The 20,262-nt window shown below is 50.5% G+C and overlaps 1 protein-coding gene across 1 annotated transcript in view; it reads right to left on the bottom strand.

Moving 5' to 3' along the window:
• LOC140411781 (uncharacterized) overlaps positions 1-20,262 on the bottom strand; it is a 34,274-nt gene that overhangs the window by 8,771 nt on the left and 5,241 nt on the right. Inside the window, exon 3 of the mRNA XM_072500763.1 lies at positions 796-989. Coding sequence (XP_072356864.1) covers positions 796-927 — 132 coding nt within the window. The 5' untranslated portion in view covers positions 928-989. The remainder of the gene's footprint in view (positions 1-795; positions 990-20,262) is intronic.

The following is a 20,262-nucleotide window of genomic DNA, read 5'->3' as shown; positions in this document are numbered from 1 at the left end:
CCTCCCCCACCCTGCCTCTCAGCCAATTGTGGGTCCAATGTGTCTCTTTGCCTTGGGTGCCATGGGCCCTGACTGGATCAGTCTGCCACGAGGGACCATATCAAAAGCCTGGCTAAAGCCCATATCGACCACTCCAAATGCATTCCCCTCATCAACACTCCTGCTCACCGCCTCAAATAATTCAACTGTGTTTGTCAAGAAAGACCTTCCACGCTGACTATTCCTGATTAATCCGTGTCGAAAGTACAGATAGATTCTGCTCCTCAGAATACTTTCCTGATCCCAGCCTTGAATTTAGAAATCATTAACTGTGTGAGTGCCGGGTCCCGGGATGTGAGAACCGCCCGGGGCAGATATTTCACTGTTTATTCCAGTTCACACACTCAGCATTGACAATCCTCCCTGCCTGAGTCAGACAGATGTTTGACAGTAAAGAGAGTAAAGGGGACACGACCCAATAACACAGGCATTAAATAATTTCCACTGGTACGAATGTTACACAATGCAGTAAACTCTGAAGGGCAGCACGGTATCACAGTGGTTAGCACTGTGGCTTCACTGCTCCAGGGTCCTGGGTTCAATTCCCGGCTTGGGTGACCGGGTACTCCGGTTTCCTCCCACAAGTCCCAAAAGATGTGCTGTTAGGTGAATTGGACATTCTGAATTCTCCCTCTGTGACCCGAACAGGCGCCGGAATGTGGCGACTAGGGGCTTTTCATAGGAACATCATTGCAGTGTTAATGTCAGCCTACTTATTACACGAATCAAGATTATTCTTGTTCTAATTATACTTACGTTGTCCTCAATGATTACTGCGGGTTTCAGGCAGTCATCTTTTTCACAGAGTTCGAGCCCCTCGTCTAACGCATCCTGTGCAGCGAGTTGGTTCCAGAACAGGACAGACACGGTTAAGACGATTCTCAGCATCTTGGTGTCGGTACAGGTCACTGGTGAATTCACTGAATGACCCTCAGCACCTTCAGCTCGATCTGCAGTTTGAGCAGAGAGCTCAGGGATTTTTATACAGTTTTAAGGGGACGATTTTGAATAAAGTTTAGCTACGGGAACATCAGACGTTGAAGAAACGCCCCAGCTGATTAACTATGGAAATGTTTTTTGGTGTTTTGATCACAGCCTGGAATTTAGAAACCATTTAGAAATTACTTGCAGCACGGTAGCACAATGGTTATCACTGTTGCTTCAGTGCTCCAGGGTCCCAGGTTCGATTCCCGGCTTGGGTCACTGTCTGTGTGGAGTCTGTACGTTCTCCCCGTGTCTGCGTGGGTTTCCTCCGGGTGCTCCAGTTTCCTCCCACAAGTCCCGAAAGACGTGCTGTTAGGTGAATTGGACATTCAGAATTCTCCCTCTGTGACCTGAACAGGCGCCGGAATGTGGCGACTAGGGGCTTTTCACAGTAACTTCATTGCAGTGTTAGTGTAAGCCAGCTTGTGACAATAATAAAGATTATTATTATCTCTGTGATGCCGTTTAACGGGAAATGTGAACCGCCCGGGGCAGATATTTCACTATTGATTCCAGTTCACACACTCAGCATTGACCCCCCTGCCTGAGTTAGACAGGATTTGTGAACCGCCCGGGGCAGATATTTCACTATTGATTCCAGTTCACACACTCAGCATTGACCCCCCTGCCTGAGTTAGACAGGAAATGTGAACCGCCCGGGGCAGATATTTCACTATTGATTCCAGTTCACAAACTCAGCATTGCCCCCCCCTGCCTGAGTTAGACAGGAAATGTGAACCGCCCGGGGCAGATATTTCACTATTGATTCCAATTCACACACTCAGCATTGACCCCCCTGCCTGAGTTAGACAGGAAATGTGAACCGCGCGGGGCAGATATTTCACTATTGATTCCAGTTCACACACTCAGCATTGACCCCCAGCCTGAGTTAGACAGGAAATGTGAACCGCCCGGGGCAGATATTTCACTATTGATTCCAGTTCACACACTCAGCATTGACCCCCCTGCCTGAGTTAGACAGGAAATGTGACTCGCCCGGGGCAGATATTTCACTATTGATTCCAGTTCACACACTCAGCATTGACCCCCCTGCCTGAGTTAGACAGGAAATGTGAACCGCCCGGGGCAGATATTTCACGATTGATTCCAGTTCACACACTCAGCATTGACCCCCCTGCCTGAGTTAGACAGGAAATGTGAACCGCCCGGGGCAGATATTTCACTATTAATTCCAGTTCACACACTCAGCATCGATCCCTCTGCCTGAGTTAGACAGGAAATGTGAACCGCCCGGGGCAGATATTTCACTATTGATTCCAGTTCACACACTCAGCGTTGACCCCCCTGCCTGAGTTAGACAGGAAATGTGAACCGCATGGGGCAGATATTTAACTATTGATTCCAGTTCACACACTCAGCATTGACCCCCCTGCCTGAGTTAGACAGGAAATGTGAAACTCCCGGGGCAGATATTTCACTATTGATTCCAGTTCACACACTCAGCATCGATCACCCTGCCTGAGTTAGACAGGAAATGTGAAACTCCCGGGGCAGATATTTCACTATTGATTCCAGTTCACACACTCAGCATCGATCACCCTGCCTGAGTTAGACAGGAAATGTGACTCGCCCGGGGCAGATATTTCACTATTGATTCCAGTTCACACACTCAGCATTGACTCCCCTGCCTGAGTTAGACAGGAAATGTGAACCGCCCGGGGCAGATATTTCACTATCGATTCCAGTTCACACACTCAGCACTGACCCCCCTGCCTGAGTTAGACAGGAAATGTGAACCGCCCGGGGCAGATATTTTACTATTGATTCCAATTCACACACTCAGCATTGACCCCCCCTGCCTGAGTTTGACAGGAAATGTGAATCGCCCGGGGCAGATATTTCACTATTGATTCCAGTTCACACACTCAGCATTGATCCCCCTGCCTGAGTTAGACAGGAAATGTGAACCGCCCGGGGCAGATATTTCACTATTGATTCCAGTTCACACACTCAGCATTGATCCCCCTGCCTGAGTTAGACAGGAAATGTGAACCGCCCGGGGCAGATATTTCACTATTGATTCCCGTTCACACACTCAGCATTGACCCCCCTGCCTGAGTTAGATAGGAAATGTGAACCGCCCGGGGCAGATATTTAACTATTGATTCCAGTTCACACACTCAGCACTGACCCCCCTGCCTGAGATATACAGGAAATGTGAACCGCCCTGGGCTGATATTTCACTATTGATTCCAGTTCACACACTCAGCACTGACCCCCCTGCCTGAGTTAGACAGGAAATGTGAACCGACCGGAGCAGATATTTCACTGTTGATTCCAGTTCACACACTCAGCATTGACCCCCCTGCCTGAGATAGACAGGAAATGTGAACCGCCCGGGGCAGATATTTCACTGTTGATTCCAGTTCACACACTCAGCATTGATCCCCCTGCCTGAGTTAGACAGGAAATGTGAACCGCCCTGGGGCAGATATTTCACTGTTGATTCCAGTTCACACACTCAGCATTGATCACCCTGCCTGAGTTAGACAGGAAATGTGAACCGCCCGGGACAGATATTTCACTATTGATTCCAGTTCACACACTCAGCATTAACCCCCCTGCCTGAGTTAGACAGGAAATGTGAACCACCCGGGGCAGATATTTCACTATTGATTCCAGTTCACACACTCAGCATTAACCCCCCTGCCTGAGTTAGACAGGAAATGTGAACCGCCCGGGGCAGATATTTCACTATTGATTCCAGTTCTCACACTCAGCATTGACCCCGCTGCCTGAGTTAGACAGGAAATGTGAACCGCCCGCGGCAGATATTTCACTATTGATTCCAGTTCACACACTCAGCATTGACCCCCCCTGCCTGAGTTAGACAGGAAATGTGAACCGCCAGGGACAGATATTTCACTATTGATTCCAGTTCACACACTCAGCATTGACCCCCCTGCCTGAGTTAGACAGGAAATGTGAACCGCCCGGGGCAGATATTTCACTATTGATTCCAGTTCACACACTCAGCATTGACCCCCCTGCCTGAGTTAGACAGGAAATGTGAACCGCCCGGGGCAGATATTTCACTATTGATTCCAGTTCACACACTCAGCATTGATCCCCCTGCCTGAGTTAGACAGGAAATGTGAACCGCCCGGGGCAGATATTCCACTATTGATTCCAGTTCACACACTCAGCATTGACCCCCCCTGCCTGAGTTAGACAGGAAATGTGAACCCCCCGGGGCAGATATTTCACTATTGATTCCAGTTCACACACTCAGCATTGATCCCCCTGCCTGAGTTAGACAGGAAATGTGAACCGCCCGGAGCAGATATTTCACTATTGATTCCAGTTCACACACTCAGCATTGACCCCCCTGCCTGAGTTAGACAGGAAATGTGAACCGCCCGAGGCAGATATTTCACTATTGATTCCAGTTCACACACTCAGCACTGATCCCCCTGCCTGAGTTAGACAGGAAATGTGAACCGCCCGGGGCAGATATTTCACTATTGATTCCAGTTCACACACTCAGCATCGATCACCCTGCCTGAGTTAGACAGGAAATGTGAACCGCCCGGGGCAGATATTTCACTATTGATTCCAGTTCACACACTCAGCATTTAACCCCCCTGCCTGAGTTAGACAGGAAATGTGAACCGCCCGGGGCAGATATTTCACTATTGATTCCAGTTCACACACTCAGCATTGACCCCCCTGCCTGAGTTTGACAGGAAATGTGAACCGCCCGGGGCAGATATTTCACTATTGATTCCAGTTCACACACTCAGCATTGACCCCCCTGCCTGAGTTAGACAGGAAATGTGAACCGCCCGGGGCAGATATTTCACTATTGATTCCAGTTCACACACTCAGCATTGACCCCCCTGCCTGAGTTAGACAGGAAATGTGAACCGCCCGGGGCAGATATTTCACTATTGATTCCAGTTCACACACTCAGCATTGACCCCCCTGCCTGAGTTAGACAGGAAATGTGAACCGCGCGGGGCAGATATTTCACTATTCATTCCAGTTCACACACTCAGCATTGACCCACCTGCCTGAGGTAGACAGGAAATGTGAACCGCCCGGGGCAGATATTTCACTATTGATTCCAGTTCACACACGCAGCATTGATCCCCCTGCCTGAGTTAGACAGAAAATGTGAACCGCCCGGGGCAGATATTTCACTATTGATTCCAGTTCACACACTCAGCATTGATCACCCTGCCTGAGTTAGACATTAAATGTGAACCACCCGGGGCAGATATTTCACTTTTGATTCCAGTTCACACACTCAGCATTGATCCGCCTGCCTGAGTTGGACAGGAAATGTGAACCGCCCCGGGGCCGATATTTCACTATTGATTCCAGTTCACACACTCTGCATTGACCCCCCTGCCTGAGTTAGACAGGAAATGGGAACCACCCGGGGCAGATATTTCACTGTTGATTCTAGTTCACACACTCAGCATTGATCCCCCTGCCTGAGTTAGACAGGAAATGTGAACCGCCCGGGGCAGATATTTCACTATTGATTCCAGTTCACACACTCAGCATTGATCCCCCTGCCTGAGTTAGACAGGAAATGTGAACCGCCCGGGGCAGATATTTCACTATTGATTCCAGTTCACACACTCAGCATTGATCACCCTGCCTGAGTTAGACATTAAATTTGAACCACCCGGGGCAGATATTTCACTATTGATTCCAGTTCACACACTCAGCATTGATCCGCCTGCCTGAGTTGGACAGGAAATGTGAACCGCCCCGGGGCCGATATTTCACTATTGATTCCAGTTCACACACTCTGCATTGACCCCCCTGCCTGAGTTAGACAGGAAATGGGAACCACCCGGGGCAGATATTTCACTGTTGATTCTAGTTCACACACTCAGCATTGATCCCCCTGCCTGAGTTAGACAGGAAATGTGAACCGCCCGGGGCAGATATTTCACTATTGATTCCAGTTCACACACTCAGCATTGATCCCCCTGCCTGAGTTAGACAGGAAATGGGAACCACCCGGGGCAGATATTTCACTGTTGATTCTAGTTCACACACTCAGCATTGATCCCCCTGCCTGAGTTAGACAGGAAATGTGAACCGCCCGGGGCAGATATTTCACTATTGATTCCAGTTCACACACTCAGCATTGATCCCCCTGCCTGAGTTAGACAGGAAATGGGAACCACCCGGGGCAGATATTTCACTGTTGATTCTAGTTCACACACTCAGCATTGATCCCCCTGCCTGAGTTAGACAGGAAATGTGAACTGCCCAGGGCAGATATTTCACTATTGATTCCAGTTCACACACTCAGCATTGATCCCCCTGCCTGAGTTAGACAGGAAATGTGAACCGCCCAGGGCACATATTTCACTATTGATTCCAGTTCACACACTCAGCACTGATCCCCCTGCCTGAGTTAGACAGGAAATGTGAACCGCCCGGGGCAGATATTTCACTATTGATTCCAGTTCACACACTCAGCATTGATCCCCCTGCCTGAGTTAGACAGGAAATGTGAACCGCCCGGGGCAGATATTTCACTATTGATTCCAGTTCACACACTCAGCATTGACCCCCCTGTCTGAGTTAGACAGGAAATGGGAATAGTGTAGATGGGCTTTAGAGGGGTTTCACAGTTCGGCGCAACATCAAGGGGCCTGTACTGCGCTGTAATGTTCTATGTTCTAAGAGGAAACCACACTGCTGTGGGTCTGGAGTCACGTGTAGGCCAGACCGGGTAAGGGCGGCAGATTTCCTTCCCTAAAGGACATGAGTGAACCAGTTGAGATTTTATCAATCATTAGACTTTAAATTTCCGATTTTCTTTATTGAATTAAAATGTCACCAGCTGCCAGAGTGGGATTCGATCCGGGGATCCCAGAGCATTCCCCTGGATTACTTGTCCAGTGACAAGGCCACTGTGCCACCTCCTCCTCTAATGATTTGGTGCCAGCACCTGTTGTGATGCAGCATCCTCTGTATTTAGCCGTGAGAATCCATTCCCAGCCTTTTGAAAAACAAGACAGATAAAGTGAGAAGACATTGTTTAATTTACTCCACAAGAAATACCTGGCAATGGACAGCCTTTTATCGGAGCATTGACCACACAGAGAATCCCTATAGTGCAGAATGATGCTATTCGGCCCATTGAATCTGCACCGACCCTAACTAGGCCCACTCCCCACCATATCCCCATAACCCCAGCTAATCTTTGGGGACTAAGGGGCAATTAACATGACCAATCCCCCCAACCTGCACATCTTTGGACTGTGGGAGGAAACCGGAGCACCCGGAGGAAACCCACGCTGACACGGGGAGAACGTTCAGACTCCACAGTCACCCGAGGCTGGAAATGAACCCGGGTCCCTGGCTCTGTGAGACAGCAGTGTTAACCCGGGTCCCTGGCTCTGTGAGACAGCAGTGTTAACCCGGGTCCTTGGCACTGTGAGACAGCAGTGTTAACCCGGGTCCCTGGCTCTGTGAGACAGCAGTGTTAACCCGGGTCCCGGGCTCTGTGAGACAGCAGTGTTAACCTGGGTGCCTGGCTCTGTGAGACAGCAGTGTTAAACCAGGTCCCTGGCACTGTGAGTCAGCAGTGTTAACCCGGGTCCCTGGCACTGTGAGACAGCAGTGTTAAACCAGGTCCCTGGCACTGTGAGACAGCAGTGTTAACCCGGAACCGTGCCGTGGCCACTGCAGTACCACTCCTGGCCACTGCAGTACCGCGCCTGGCCACTCCAGTACCACTCCTTGCCACTGCAGTACCACTCCTGGCCACTGCAGTACCGCTCCAGGCCACTGCAGCACCGCGCCTGGCCACTGCAGTACCGCTCCTGGCCACTGCAGTACCGCTCCTGGCCACTGCAGTACCGCGCCTGGCCACTGCAGTACCGCTCCAGGCCACTGCAGTACCGCTCCTGGCCACTGCAGTACCGCTCCAGGCCACTGCAGTACTGCTCCAGGCCACTGCAGTACCGCTCCTGGCCACTGCAGTACCGCTCCTGGCCACTGCAGTACCCCGCCTGGCCACTGCAGTACCGCTCCAGGCCACTGCAGTACCGCTCCTGGGCACTGCAGTACCGCTCCAGACCACTGCAGTACCGCTCCTGGCCACTGCAGTACCGCTCCTGGCCACTGCCGTACCGCTCCTGGCCACTGCAGTACCGCTCCTGGCCACTGCAGTATTGCTCCTGGCCACTGCAGTACTGATCCTGGCCACTGCAGTACTGCTCCTGGCCACTGCAGTATGACTCCTGGTCACTGCAGTACCGTGCCTGGCCACTGCAGTACCGCGCCTGGCCACTGCAGTACCGCTCCTGGCCACTGCAGTCCCGCTCCTGGCCACTGCAGTCCCGCTCCTGGCCACTGCAGTACCGCTCCTGGCCACTGCAGTCCCGCTCCTGGCCACTGCAGTACTGCTCCTGGCCACTGCAGTACCGCTCCTGGCCACTGCAGTACCGCTCCTGGGCACTGCAATACCTCTCCTGGGCACTGCAGTACCGCTCCTGGCCACTGCCGTACCGCTCCTGGCCACTGCAGTACCGCTCCTGGCCACTGCAGTACTGCTCCTGGCCACTGCAGTACCGCTCCTGGGCACTGCAGTACCGCTCCTGGCCACTGCAGTACCGCTCCTGTCCACTGCAGTACTGCCCCTGGCCACTGCAGTACCGTGCCTGGCCACTGCAGTACCGCTCCTGGCCACTGCAGTACCGCTCCTGGCCACTGCAGTACCGCTCCTGGCCACTGCAGTACTGCTCCTGTCCACTGCAGTACTGCCCCTGGCCACTGCAGTACTGCTCCTGTCCACTGCAGTACCGCTCCTGGCCACTGCAGTACTGCTCCTGGGCACTGCAGTACCGCTCCTGGGCACTGCAGTACCGCTTCTGGCCACTGCAGTACTGCTCCTGTCCACTGCAGTACCGTGCCTGGCCACTGCAGTACTGCTCCTGGCCACTGCAGTACTGCTCCTGTCCACTGCAGTACCGTGCCTGTCCACTGCAGTACCGCTCCTGGCCACTGCAGTACCGCTCCTGGCCACTGCAGTACTGCTCCTGGGCACTGCAATACCGCTCCTGGGCACTGCAGTACCGCTTCTGGCGACTGCAGTATTGCTCCTGGCCACTGCAGTACCGCTCCTGGCCACTGCAGTACTGCTCCTGTCCACTGCAGTACTGCTCCTGTCCACTGCAGTACCGTGCCTGGCCACTGCAGTACTGCTCCTGGCCACTGCAGTACTGCTCCTGGGCACTGCAATGCCGCTCCTGGGCACTGCAGTACCGCTTCTGGCCACTGCAGTATTGCTCCTGGCCACTGCAGTACCGCTCCTGGCCACTGCAGTACTGCTCCTGGCCACTGCAGTACCGCTCCTGGGCACTGCAATGCCGCTCCTGGGCACTGCAGTACCGCTTCTGGCCACTGCAGTATTGCTCCTGGCCACTGCAGTACCGCTCCTGGCCACTGCAGTACTGCTCCTGGCCACTGCAGTACCGCTCCTGGCCACTGCAGTACCACTCCTGGCCACTGCAGTATTGCTCCTGGCCACTGCAGTACTGATCCTGGCCACTGCAGTACTGCTCCTGGCCACTGCAGTATGACTCCTGGTCACTGCAGTACCGTGCCTGGCCACTGCAGTACCGCGCCTGGCCACTGCAGTACCGCTCCTGGCCACTGCAGTCCCGCTCCTGGCCACTGCAGTCCCGCTCCTGGCCACTGCAGTACCGCTCCTGGCCACTGCAGTCCCGCTCCTGGCCACTGCAGTACTGCTCCTGGCCACTGCAGTACCGCTCCTGGCCACTGCAGTACCGCTCCTGGGCACTGCAATACCTCTCCTGGGCACTGCAGTACCGCTCCTGGCCACTGCAGTACCGCTCCTGGCCACTGCAGTACCGCTCCTGGCCACTGCAGTACTGCTCCTGGCCACTGCAGTACCGCTCCTGGGCACTGCAGTACCGCTCCTGGCCACTGCAGTACCGCTCCTGTCCACTGCAGTACTGCCCCTGGCCACTGCAGTACCGTGCCTGGCCACTGCAGTACCGCTCCTGGCCACTGCAGTACCGCTCCTGGCCACTGCAGTACCGCTCCTGGCCACTGCAGTACTGCTCCTGTCCACTGCAGTACTGCCCCTGGCCACTGCAGTACTGCTCCTGTCCACTGCAGTACCGCTCCTGGCCACTGCAGTACTGCTCCTGGGCACTGCAGTACCGCTCCTGGGCACTGCAGTACCGCTTCTGGCCACTGCAGTACTGCTCCTGTCCACTGCAGTACCGTGCCTGGCCACTGCAGTACTGCTCCTGGCCACTGCAGTACTGCTCCTGTCCACTGCAGTACCGTGCCTGTCCACTGCAGTACCGCTCCTGGCCACTGCAGTACCGCTCCTGGCCACTGCAGTACTGCTCCTGGGCACTGCAATACCGCTCCTGGGCACTGCAGTACCGCTTCTGGCGACTGCAGTATTGCTCCTGGCCACTGCAGTACCGCTCCTGGCCACTGCAGTACTGCTCCTGTCCACTGCAGTACTGCTCCTGTCCACTGCAGTACCGTGCCTGGCCACTGCAGTACCGCTCCTGGCCACTGCAGTACTGCTCCTGGGCACTGCAATGCCGCTCCTGGGCACTGCAGTACCGCTTCTGGCCACTGCAGTATTGCTCCTGGCCACTGCAGTACCGCTCCTGGCCACTGCAGTACTGCTCCTGGCCACTGCAGTACCGCTCCTGGCCACTGCAGTATTGCTCCTGGCCACTGCAGTACCGCTCCTGGCCACTGCAGTACATAGAACATAGAAAATACAGCACAGAACAGGCCCTTCGGCCCACAATGTTGTGCCGAACCTTTGTCCTAGATTAATCATAGATTATCATTGAATTTACAGTGCAGAAGGAGGCCATTCGGCCCTTTGAGTCTGCACCGGCTCTTGGAAAGAGCACCCTACCCAAACCCAACACCTCCACCCAACACCAAGGGCAATTTGGACATTAAGGGCAATTTAGCATGGCCAATCCACCTAACCCGCACATCTTTGGACTGTGGGAGGAAACCGGAGCACCCGGAGGAAACCCACGCAGACACGGGGAGGACATGCAGACTCCGCACAGACAATGACCCAAGCCGGAATCGAACCTGGGACCATGGAGCTGTGAAGCAATTGCGCTATCCACAATGCTACCGTGCTGCCCTTAAGAACAAATAAATCTACACTATATCATTTTACCGTCATCCATGTACCTATCCAATAGCTGCTTGAAGGTCCCTAATGTTTCCGACTCAACTACTTCCACAGGCAGTGCATTCCATGCCCCCACTACTCTCTGGGTAAAGAACCTACCTCTGATATCCCTCCTATATCTTCCACCTTTCACCTTAAATTTATGTCCCCTTGTAATGGTGTGTTCCACCCGGGGAAAAAGTCTCTGACTGTCTACTCTATCTATTCCCCTGATCATCTTATAAACCTCTATCAAGTCGCCCCTCATCCTTCTCCGCTCTAATGAGAAAAGGCCTAGCACCCTCAACCTTTCCTCGTAAGACCTACTCTCCATTCCAGGCAACATCCTGGTAAATCTTCTTTGCACCTTTTCCAGAGCTTCCACATCCTTCCTAAAATGAGGCGACCAGAACTGTACACAGTACTCCAAATGTGGCCTTACCAAAGTTTTGTACAGCTGCATCATCACCTCACGGCTCTTAAATTCAATCCCTCTGTTAATGAACGCGAGCACACCATAGGCCTTCTTCACAGCTCTATCCACTTGAGTGGCAACTTTCAAAGATGTATGAACATAGACCCCAAGATCTCTCTGCTCCTCCACATTGCCAAGAACTCTACCGTTAACCCTATATTCCGCATTCATATTTGTCCTTCCAAAATGGACAACCTCACACTTTTCAGGGTTAAACTCCATCTGCCACTTCTCAGCCCAGCTCTGCATCCTATCTATGTCTCTTTGCAGCCGACAACAGCCCTCCTTACTATCCACAACTCCACCAATCTTTGTATCGTCTGCAAATTTACTGACCCACCCTTCAACTCCCTCAATTAAGTCATTAATGAAAATCACAAACAGCAGAGGACCCAGAACTGATCCCTGCGGTACGCCACTGGTAACTGGGATCCAGGCTGAATATTTGCCATCCACCACCACTCTCTGACTTCTATCGGTTAGCCAGTTCGTTATCCAACTGGCCAAATTTCCCACTATCCCATGCCTCCTTACTTTCTGCATAAGCCTACCATGGAGAACTTTATCAAATGCCTTACTAAAATCCATGTACACTACATCCACTGCTTTACCTTCATCCACATGCTTGGTCACCTCCTCAAAGAATTCAATAAGATTTGTAAGGCAAGACCTACCCCTCACAAATCCGTGCTGACTATCCCTAATCAAGCAGTGTCTTTCCAGATGCTCAGAAATCCTATCCTTCAGTACCCTTTCCATTACTTTGCCTACCACCGAAGTAAGACTAACTGGCCTGTAATTCCCAGGGTTATCCCTAGTTCCTTTTTTGAACAGGGGCACGACATTCGCCACTCTCCAATCCCCTGGTACCACCCCTGTTGACAGTGAGGACGAAAAGATCATTGCCAACGGCTCTGCAATTTCATCTCTTGCTTCCCATAGAATCCTTGGATATATCCCGTCAGGCCCGGGGGACTTGTCTATCCTCAAGTTTTTCAAAATGCCCAACACATCTTCCTTCCTGACAAGTATTTCCTCGAGCTTACCAATCTGTTTCACACTGTCCTCTCCAACAATATCGCCCCTCTCATTTGTAAATACAGAAGAAAAATACTCATTCAAGACCTCTCCTATCTCTTCAGACTCAATACACAATCTCCCGCTACTGTCCTTGATCGGACCTACCCTCGCTCTAGTCATTCTCATATTTCTCACATATGTGTAAAAGGCCTTGGGGTTTTCCTTGATCCTACCCGCCAAAGATTGTTCATGCCCTCTCTTACCTCTCCTAATCCCTTTCTTCAGTTTCCTCCTGGCTATCTTGTATCCCTCCAATGCCCTGTCTGAACCTTGTTTCCTCAGCCTGACATAAGTCACCTTTTTCCTTTTAACAAGACCTCTCTTGTCAACCATGGTTCCCTCACTCGACCATCTCTTCCCTGCCTGACAGGGACATACATATCAAGGACACGTAGCACCTGTTCCTTGAACAAGGTCCACATTTCACTTGTGTCCTTCCCTGCCAGCCTATGTTCCCAACTTATGCACTTCAATTCTTGTCTGACAACATCGTATTTACCCTTCCCCCAATTGTAAACCTTGCCCTGTTGCACGTACCTATCCCTCTCCATTACTAAAGTGAAAGTCACAGAATTGTGGTCACTATCTCCAAAATGCTCCCCCACTAACAAATCTATCACTTGCCCTGGTTCATTACCAGTACTAAATCCAATATTGCCCCTCCTCTGGTCGGACAATCTACATACTGTGTTAGAAAAGCTTCCTGGACACACTGCACAAACACCACCCCATCCAAACTATTTGATCTAAAGAGTTTCCACTCAATATTTGGGAAGTTAAAGTCGCCCATGACTACTACCCTATGACTTCTGCACCTTTCCAAAATCTGTTTCCCAATCTGTTCCTCCACATCTCTGTTACTTTTGGGGGGCCTGTAGAAAACTCCTAACAAGGTGACTGCTCCTTTCCTATTTCTGACTTCAACCCATACTACCTCAATAGGGTGATACTCCTCGAACTGCCTTTCTGCAGCTGTTATACTATCTCTAATTAATAATGCCACCCCCCCACCTCTTTTACCACCCTCCCTAATCTTATTGAAACATCTATAACCAGGGACCTCCAACAACCATTTCTGCCCCTCTTCTATCCAAGTTTCCGTGATGGCCACCACATCGTAGTCCCAAGTACCGATCCATGCCTTAAGTTCACCCACCTTATTCCTGATGCTTCTTGCGTTGAAGTATACACACTTCAACCCATCTCCGTGCCTGCAAATACTCTCCTTTGTCAGTGTTCCCTTCCCCACTGCCTCATTACATGCTTTGGCGTCCTGAATATCGGCTACCTTAGTTGCTGGACTACAAATCCGGTTCCCATTCCCCTGCCAAATTAGTTTAAACCCTCCCGAAGAGTACTAGCAAAGCTCCCTCCCAGGATATTGGTGCCCCTCTGGTTCAGATGCAACCCGTCCTGCTTGTACAGGTCCCACCTTCCCCAGAATGCGCTCCAATTATCCAAATACCTGAAGCCCTCCCTCCTACACCATTCCTGCAGCCACGTGTTCAACTGCACTCTCTCCCTATTCCTAGCCTCGCTATCACGTGGCACCGGCAACAAACCAGAGATGACAACTCTGTCTGTCCTGGCTTTCAACTTCCAGCCTAACTCCCTAAACTTGTTTATTACCTCCACACCCCTTTTCCTACCTATGTCGTTGGTACCAATGTGCACCACGACTTCTGGCTGCTCCCCCTCCCCCTTAAGGATCCTGAAGACACGATCCGAGACATCCCTGGCCCTGGCACCCGGGAGGCAACATACCTTCCGGGAGTCTCGCTCGCGACCACAGAATCTCCTATCTATTCCCCTAACCATTGAATCTCCTACAATTATTGCTTTTCTATTCTCCCCCCTTCCCTTCTGAGACCCAGAGCCAGACTCAGTGCCAGAGACCTGACCGCTAGGGCCTTCCCCCGGTAGGTCATCCCCCCCCCAACAGCATCCAAAACGGTATACTTGTTTTGAAGGGGAACGGCCACGAGGGATCCCTGCACTGTCTGCCTGTTTGTTTTTTTCCCCCTGACTGTAACCCAGCTATTCTTGTCCTGTACCTTGGGTGTGGTTACCTCCCTGTAACTCTTCTCAATCACCCCCTCTGCCTCCCGGATGATCCGAAGTTCATCCAGCTTCAGCTCCAGTTCCCTAACACGGTCTTTGAGTAGCTGAAGTTGGGTGCACTTCCCACAGGTATAGTCAGTGGGGACACCGGTGGTATCCCTCACCACCCACATCCTACAGGAGGAGCATGTAACTGGCCTAGCCTCCATCCCCTCTTACCTTAAAGAATATAGCTGCTGTGTGGACTAACTAGATCTCCGCCCTTCGACTCTGCTCCCAGTCAGCTACACTTCCTGTAAACTCCTGGCTCTCTTCACACTCTTTGCGGAAATGTCGGAAACAAAATGAAAGGAGCACCTTACTCCCTCCTCACCTAACTCCCTCGGTCACCAAACTCTCACTATCGCACTCAAAAAGCACCAAATTCAGCACTCCCTCGGTCACCAAACTCTCACTATCGCACTCAAAAAGCACCAAATTCAGCACTCCCTCGGTCACCAAACTCTCACTATCGCACTCAAAAAGCACCAAATTCAGCACTCCCTCGGTCACCAAACTCTCACTATCGCATACAAAAAGCACCAAATTCAGCACTCCCTCGGTCACCAAACTCTCACTATCGCACTCAAAAAGCACCAAATTCAGCACTCCCTCGGTCACCAAACTCTCACTATCTCACTCAAAAAGCACCAAATTCAGCACTCCCTCGGTCACCAAACTCTCACTATCGCACTCAAAAAGCACCAAATTCAGCACTCCCTCGGTCACCAAACTCTCACTATCGCACTCAAAAAGCACCAAATTCAGCACTCCCTCGGTCACCAAACTCTCACTATCGCACTCAAAAAGCACCAAATTCAGCACTCCCTCGGTCACCAAACTCTCACTATCGCACTCAAAAAGCACCAAATTCAGCACTCCCTCGGTCACCAAACACTCACTATCGCACTCAAAAAGCACCAAATTCAGCACTCCCTCGGTCACCAAACTCTCACTATCGCACTCAAAAAGCACCAAATTCAGCACTCCCTCGGTCACCAAACTCTCACTATCTCACTCAAAAAGCACCAAATTCAGCACTCCCTCGGTCACCAAACTCTCACTATCGCACTCAAAAAGCACCAAATTCAGCACTCCCTCGGTCACCAAACTCTCACTATCGCACTCAAAAAGCACCAAATTCAGCACTCCCTCGGTCACCAAACTCTCACTATCGCACTCAAAAAGCACCAAATTCAGCACTCGGTGCAAACAAAGTCTGCACTGTAGGGGATCACTTTTATACTGTGAATCTAGCCTCTGAAAAACTGGCCTAATCCAATTAACTAATGAACAAGCTCCAGCTGCAAGTGCCTACAAGTAGAAGCCTGTTTAAAGCTGATTGAAAATTCACCTTCTTCTAAACCAAACAGCAACTTTTAAGTTAATTAACTAAATAAAAATGAAGCCTTGGACACTGCTCCTGGACACTGCAGTACCGCTCCTGGACACTGCAGCGCCGCTCCGGGCTGCAGCGCCGCTCCTGGACACTGCAGTACCACTCCTGGCCACTGCAGCGCCGCTCCTGGCCACTGCAGCGCCGCTCCGGGCCACTGCAGTACCCCTCCTGGCCACTGCAGTACCACTCCTGGCCACTGCAGCGCCGCTCCGGGCCACAGCAGTACCGCTCCTGGCCACTGCAGCGCCACTCCGAGCCGGGTTGGAGATCTGGTGACCAATCCCACAGGCAGGACTTCCTTTGAAGGGTAGGACGGGAATGCCGTCCTCTACCAAGTCGGCCAAAGCTCACTGTCCAGTGGGAATTCGAGAGTCAGCGGGAGCCCCTTTCCTTAAAATCCTCCCCACTGTCACTTTCCAGTCTGGAACTAACACAGCGAGAGCTCAGGGACAATCCAGCAGCTGGTTTAGCACAGGGCTAAATCGCGGGCTATGAAAGCAGACCAAGGCAGGCCAGCAGCACGGTTCAATTCCCGTACCAGCCTCCCCGAACAGGTGCCGGAATGTGGCGACTAGGGGCTTTTCACAGTAACTTCATTTGAAGCCTCCTTGTGACAATAAGTGATTTTCATTTTTTCATTTCATCCCACACGGACCTCTCCGTGATTTCACATTGAACAACTTCGATACTCTGCGCTCTGTGTCGAGGGCAGCAAAACGCCTGCAGCCGCACACTGTGACCGTTCTATATAAACCCAGATGGAAACGGGGTAGTGTGGACACCGTGGATCCTCTCGTGGTGGCAGATTGCTTTTTCTGGGTCCAGGGGTCCCATTAATCCTTTCTTCCATCGGGAGAATTTCAGTGGGAGCTCAGTTAGGGACACAGCCAGAAGCAGAAAGCCTATTCCCGCCAGTGAATTTGGATGAATCCTAATCGCAGAGGTCCTCCGGCCAGTAGACAATTGGGTCCCAATTTCTTGTAGATTTTCGGGCAGAAGTGTATCAACTTTTTAAAGTACTTCCCCAAAGTCTGTCTAAATTCCTGGCTACGTTTCTCAGTGTTTTCTCTCTCCTGTGTGTGTCCACCAACTCAACTAATCCAATCAAAGAACAAAGAACAAAGAAAAGTACAGCACATGAACAGGCCCTTCGGCCCTCCAAGCCTGTGCCGACCATGCTGCCCGTCTAAACTAAAATCTTCCACACTTCCGGGGTCCGTATCCCTCTATTCCCATCCTATTCATGTATTTGTCAAACATAAGAACATAAGAACTAGGAGCAGGAGTAGGCCATCTGGCCCCTCGAGCCTGCTCCACCATTCAATGAGATCATGGCTGAGCTTTTGTGGACTCAGCTCCACTTTCCGGCCTGAACACCATAACCCTTAATCCCTTTATTCTTCAAAAAACTGTCTATCTTTATCTTAAAAACATTTAATGAAGGAGCCTCTACTGCTTCACTGGGCAAGGAATTCCATAGATTCACAACCCTTTGGGTGAAGAAGTTCCTCCTAAACTCAGTCCTAAATCTACTTCCCCTTATTTTGAGGCAATGCCCCCTAGTTCTGCTTTCACCCGCCAGTGGAAACAACCTGCCCGCATCTATCCTATCTATTCTCTTCATAATTTTATATGTATCTATAAGATCCCCCCTCATCCTTCTAAATTCCAACGAGTACAGTCCCAGTCTACTCAACCTCTCCTCGTAATCCAACCCCTTCAGCTCTGGGATTAACCTAGTGAATCTCCTCTGCACACCCTCCAGTGCCAGTACGTCCTTTCTCAAGTAAGGAGACCAAAACTGAACACAATACTCCAGGTGTGGCCTCACTAACACCTTATACAATTGCAGCAGAACCTCCCTAGTCTTAAACTCCTTCCCTCTAGCAATGAAGGACAACATTCCATTTGCCTTCTTAATCACCTGTTGCACCTGAAAACCAACTTTTTGCGACTCATGCACGAGCACACCCAGGTCTCTCTGCACAGCAGCCTGTTTTAATATTTTATCATTTAAATAATAATCCCTTTTGCTGTTATTCCTACTAAAATGGATAACCTCACATTTGCCAACATTGTATTCCATCTGCCAGACCCTAGCCCATTCACTTAGCCTATCCAAATCCCTCTGCAGACTTCCAGTATCCTCTGCACTTTTTGCTTTACCACTTATCTTAGTGTCGTCTGCAAACTTGGACACATTGCCCTTGGTCCCCAACTCCAAATCATCTATGTAAATTGTGAACAGTTGTGGGCCCAACACTGATCCCTGAGGGACACCACTAGCTACTGATTGCCAACCAGAGAAACACCCATTAATCCCCACTCTTTGCTTTCTATTAATTAACCAATCCTCTATCCATGCTACTACTTTCCCCTTAATGCCATGCATCTTTATCTTATGCAACAACCTTTTGTGTGGCACCTAGTCAAAGGCTTTCTGGAAATCCAGATATACCACATCCATTGGCTCTCTGTTACCTACTGCACTGTTAATGTCCTCAAAAAATTCCACTAAATTAGTTAGGCACGACCTGCCCTTTATGAACCCATGCTGCGTCTGTCCAATGGGACAATTTCCATCCAGATGCCTCGCTATTTCTTGCTTGATGATAGATTCCAGCATCTTCCCTACTACCGAAGTTAAGCTCACTGGCCTATAATTACCCGCTTTCTGCCTACCTCCTTTTTTAAACAGTGGTGTCACGTTTGCTAATTTCCAATCCGCCGGGACCACCCCAGAGTCTAGTGAATTTTGGTAAATTATCACTAGTGCATTTGCAATTTCCCTAGCCATCTCTTTTAGCACTCTGGGATGCATTCCATCAGGTCCAGGAGACTTGTCTACCTTTAGCCCCATTAGCTTGCCCATCACTACCTCCTTGGTGATAACAATCCTCTCAAGGTCCTCACCTGTCATAGCCTCATTTCCATCAGTCACTGGCATGTTATTTGTGTCTTCCACTGTGAAGACCGACCCAAAAAACCTGTTCAGTTCCTCAGCCATTTCCTCATCTCCCATTATTAAATCTCCCTTCTCATCCTCTAAAGGACCAATATTTACCTTAGTCACTCTTTTTTGTTTTATGTATTTGTAGAAACTTTTACTATCTGTTTTTATATTCTGAGCAAGTTTACTCTCATAATCTATCTTACTCTTCTTTATAACTTTTTTAGTAGCTTTCTGTTGCCCCCTAAAGATTTCCCAGTCCTCTAGTCTCCCACTGATCTTTGCTACTTTGTATGTTTTTTCCTTCAATTTGATACTCTCCCTTATTTCCTTAGATATCCACGGTCGATTTTCCCTCTTTTTACGGTCCTTCCTTTTTGTTGGTATAAACCTTTGCTGGCACTGTGAAAAATCACTTGGAAGGTTCTCCACTGTTCCTCAACTGTTTCACCATAAAGTCTTTGCTCCCAGTCTACCTTAGCTAGTTCTTCTCTCATCCCATTGTAATCTCCTTTGTTTAAGCACAAAACACTAGTGCTTGATTTTACCTTCTCACCCTCCATCTGTATTTTAAATTCCACCATATTGTGATCGCTCCTTCCAAGAGGATCCCTAACTATGAGATCCTGAATCAATCCTGTCTCATTACACAGGACCAGATCTAGGACCGCTTGTTCCCTCGTAGGTTCCATTACATACTGTTCAAGGAAACTATCATGGATATATTCTATAAATTCCTCCTCAAGGCTGCCTTGACCGACTGGTTAAACCAATCGACATGTAGATTAAAATCCCCCATGATAACTGCTGTACCATTTCTACATGCATCTGTTATTTCTTTGTTTATTGCCTGCCCCACCATAATGTTACTATTTGGTGGCCTATAGATTACTCCTATCAGTGACTTTTTCACCTTACTATTCCTGATTTCCACCCAAATGGATTCAACCTTATCCTCCATAGCACCGATGTCATCCCTTACTGTTGCCCGGATGTCATCCTTAAATAACAGAGCTACACCACCTCCCTTACCATCCACTCTGTCCTTC

Source organism: Scyliorhinus torazame, chromosome 4, assembly GCF_047496885.1.
Source record: "Scyliorhinus torazame isolate Kashiwa2021f chromosome 4, sScyTor2.1, whole genome shotgun sequence".
Classification (NCBI taxonomy): Eukaryota; Metazoa; Chordata; class Chondrichthyes; order Carcharhiniformes; family Scyliorhinidae; genus Scyliorhinus; species Scyliorhinus torazame.
Note: the sequence above shows the minus strand (reverse complement) of the source record. Positions and strands in the feature narration are given on the sequence as shown.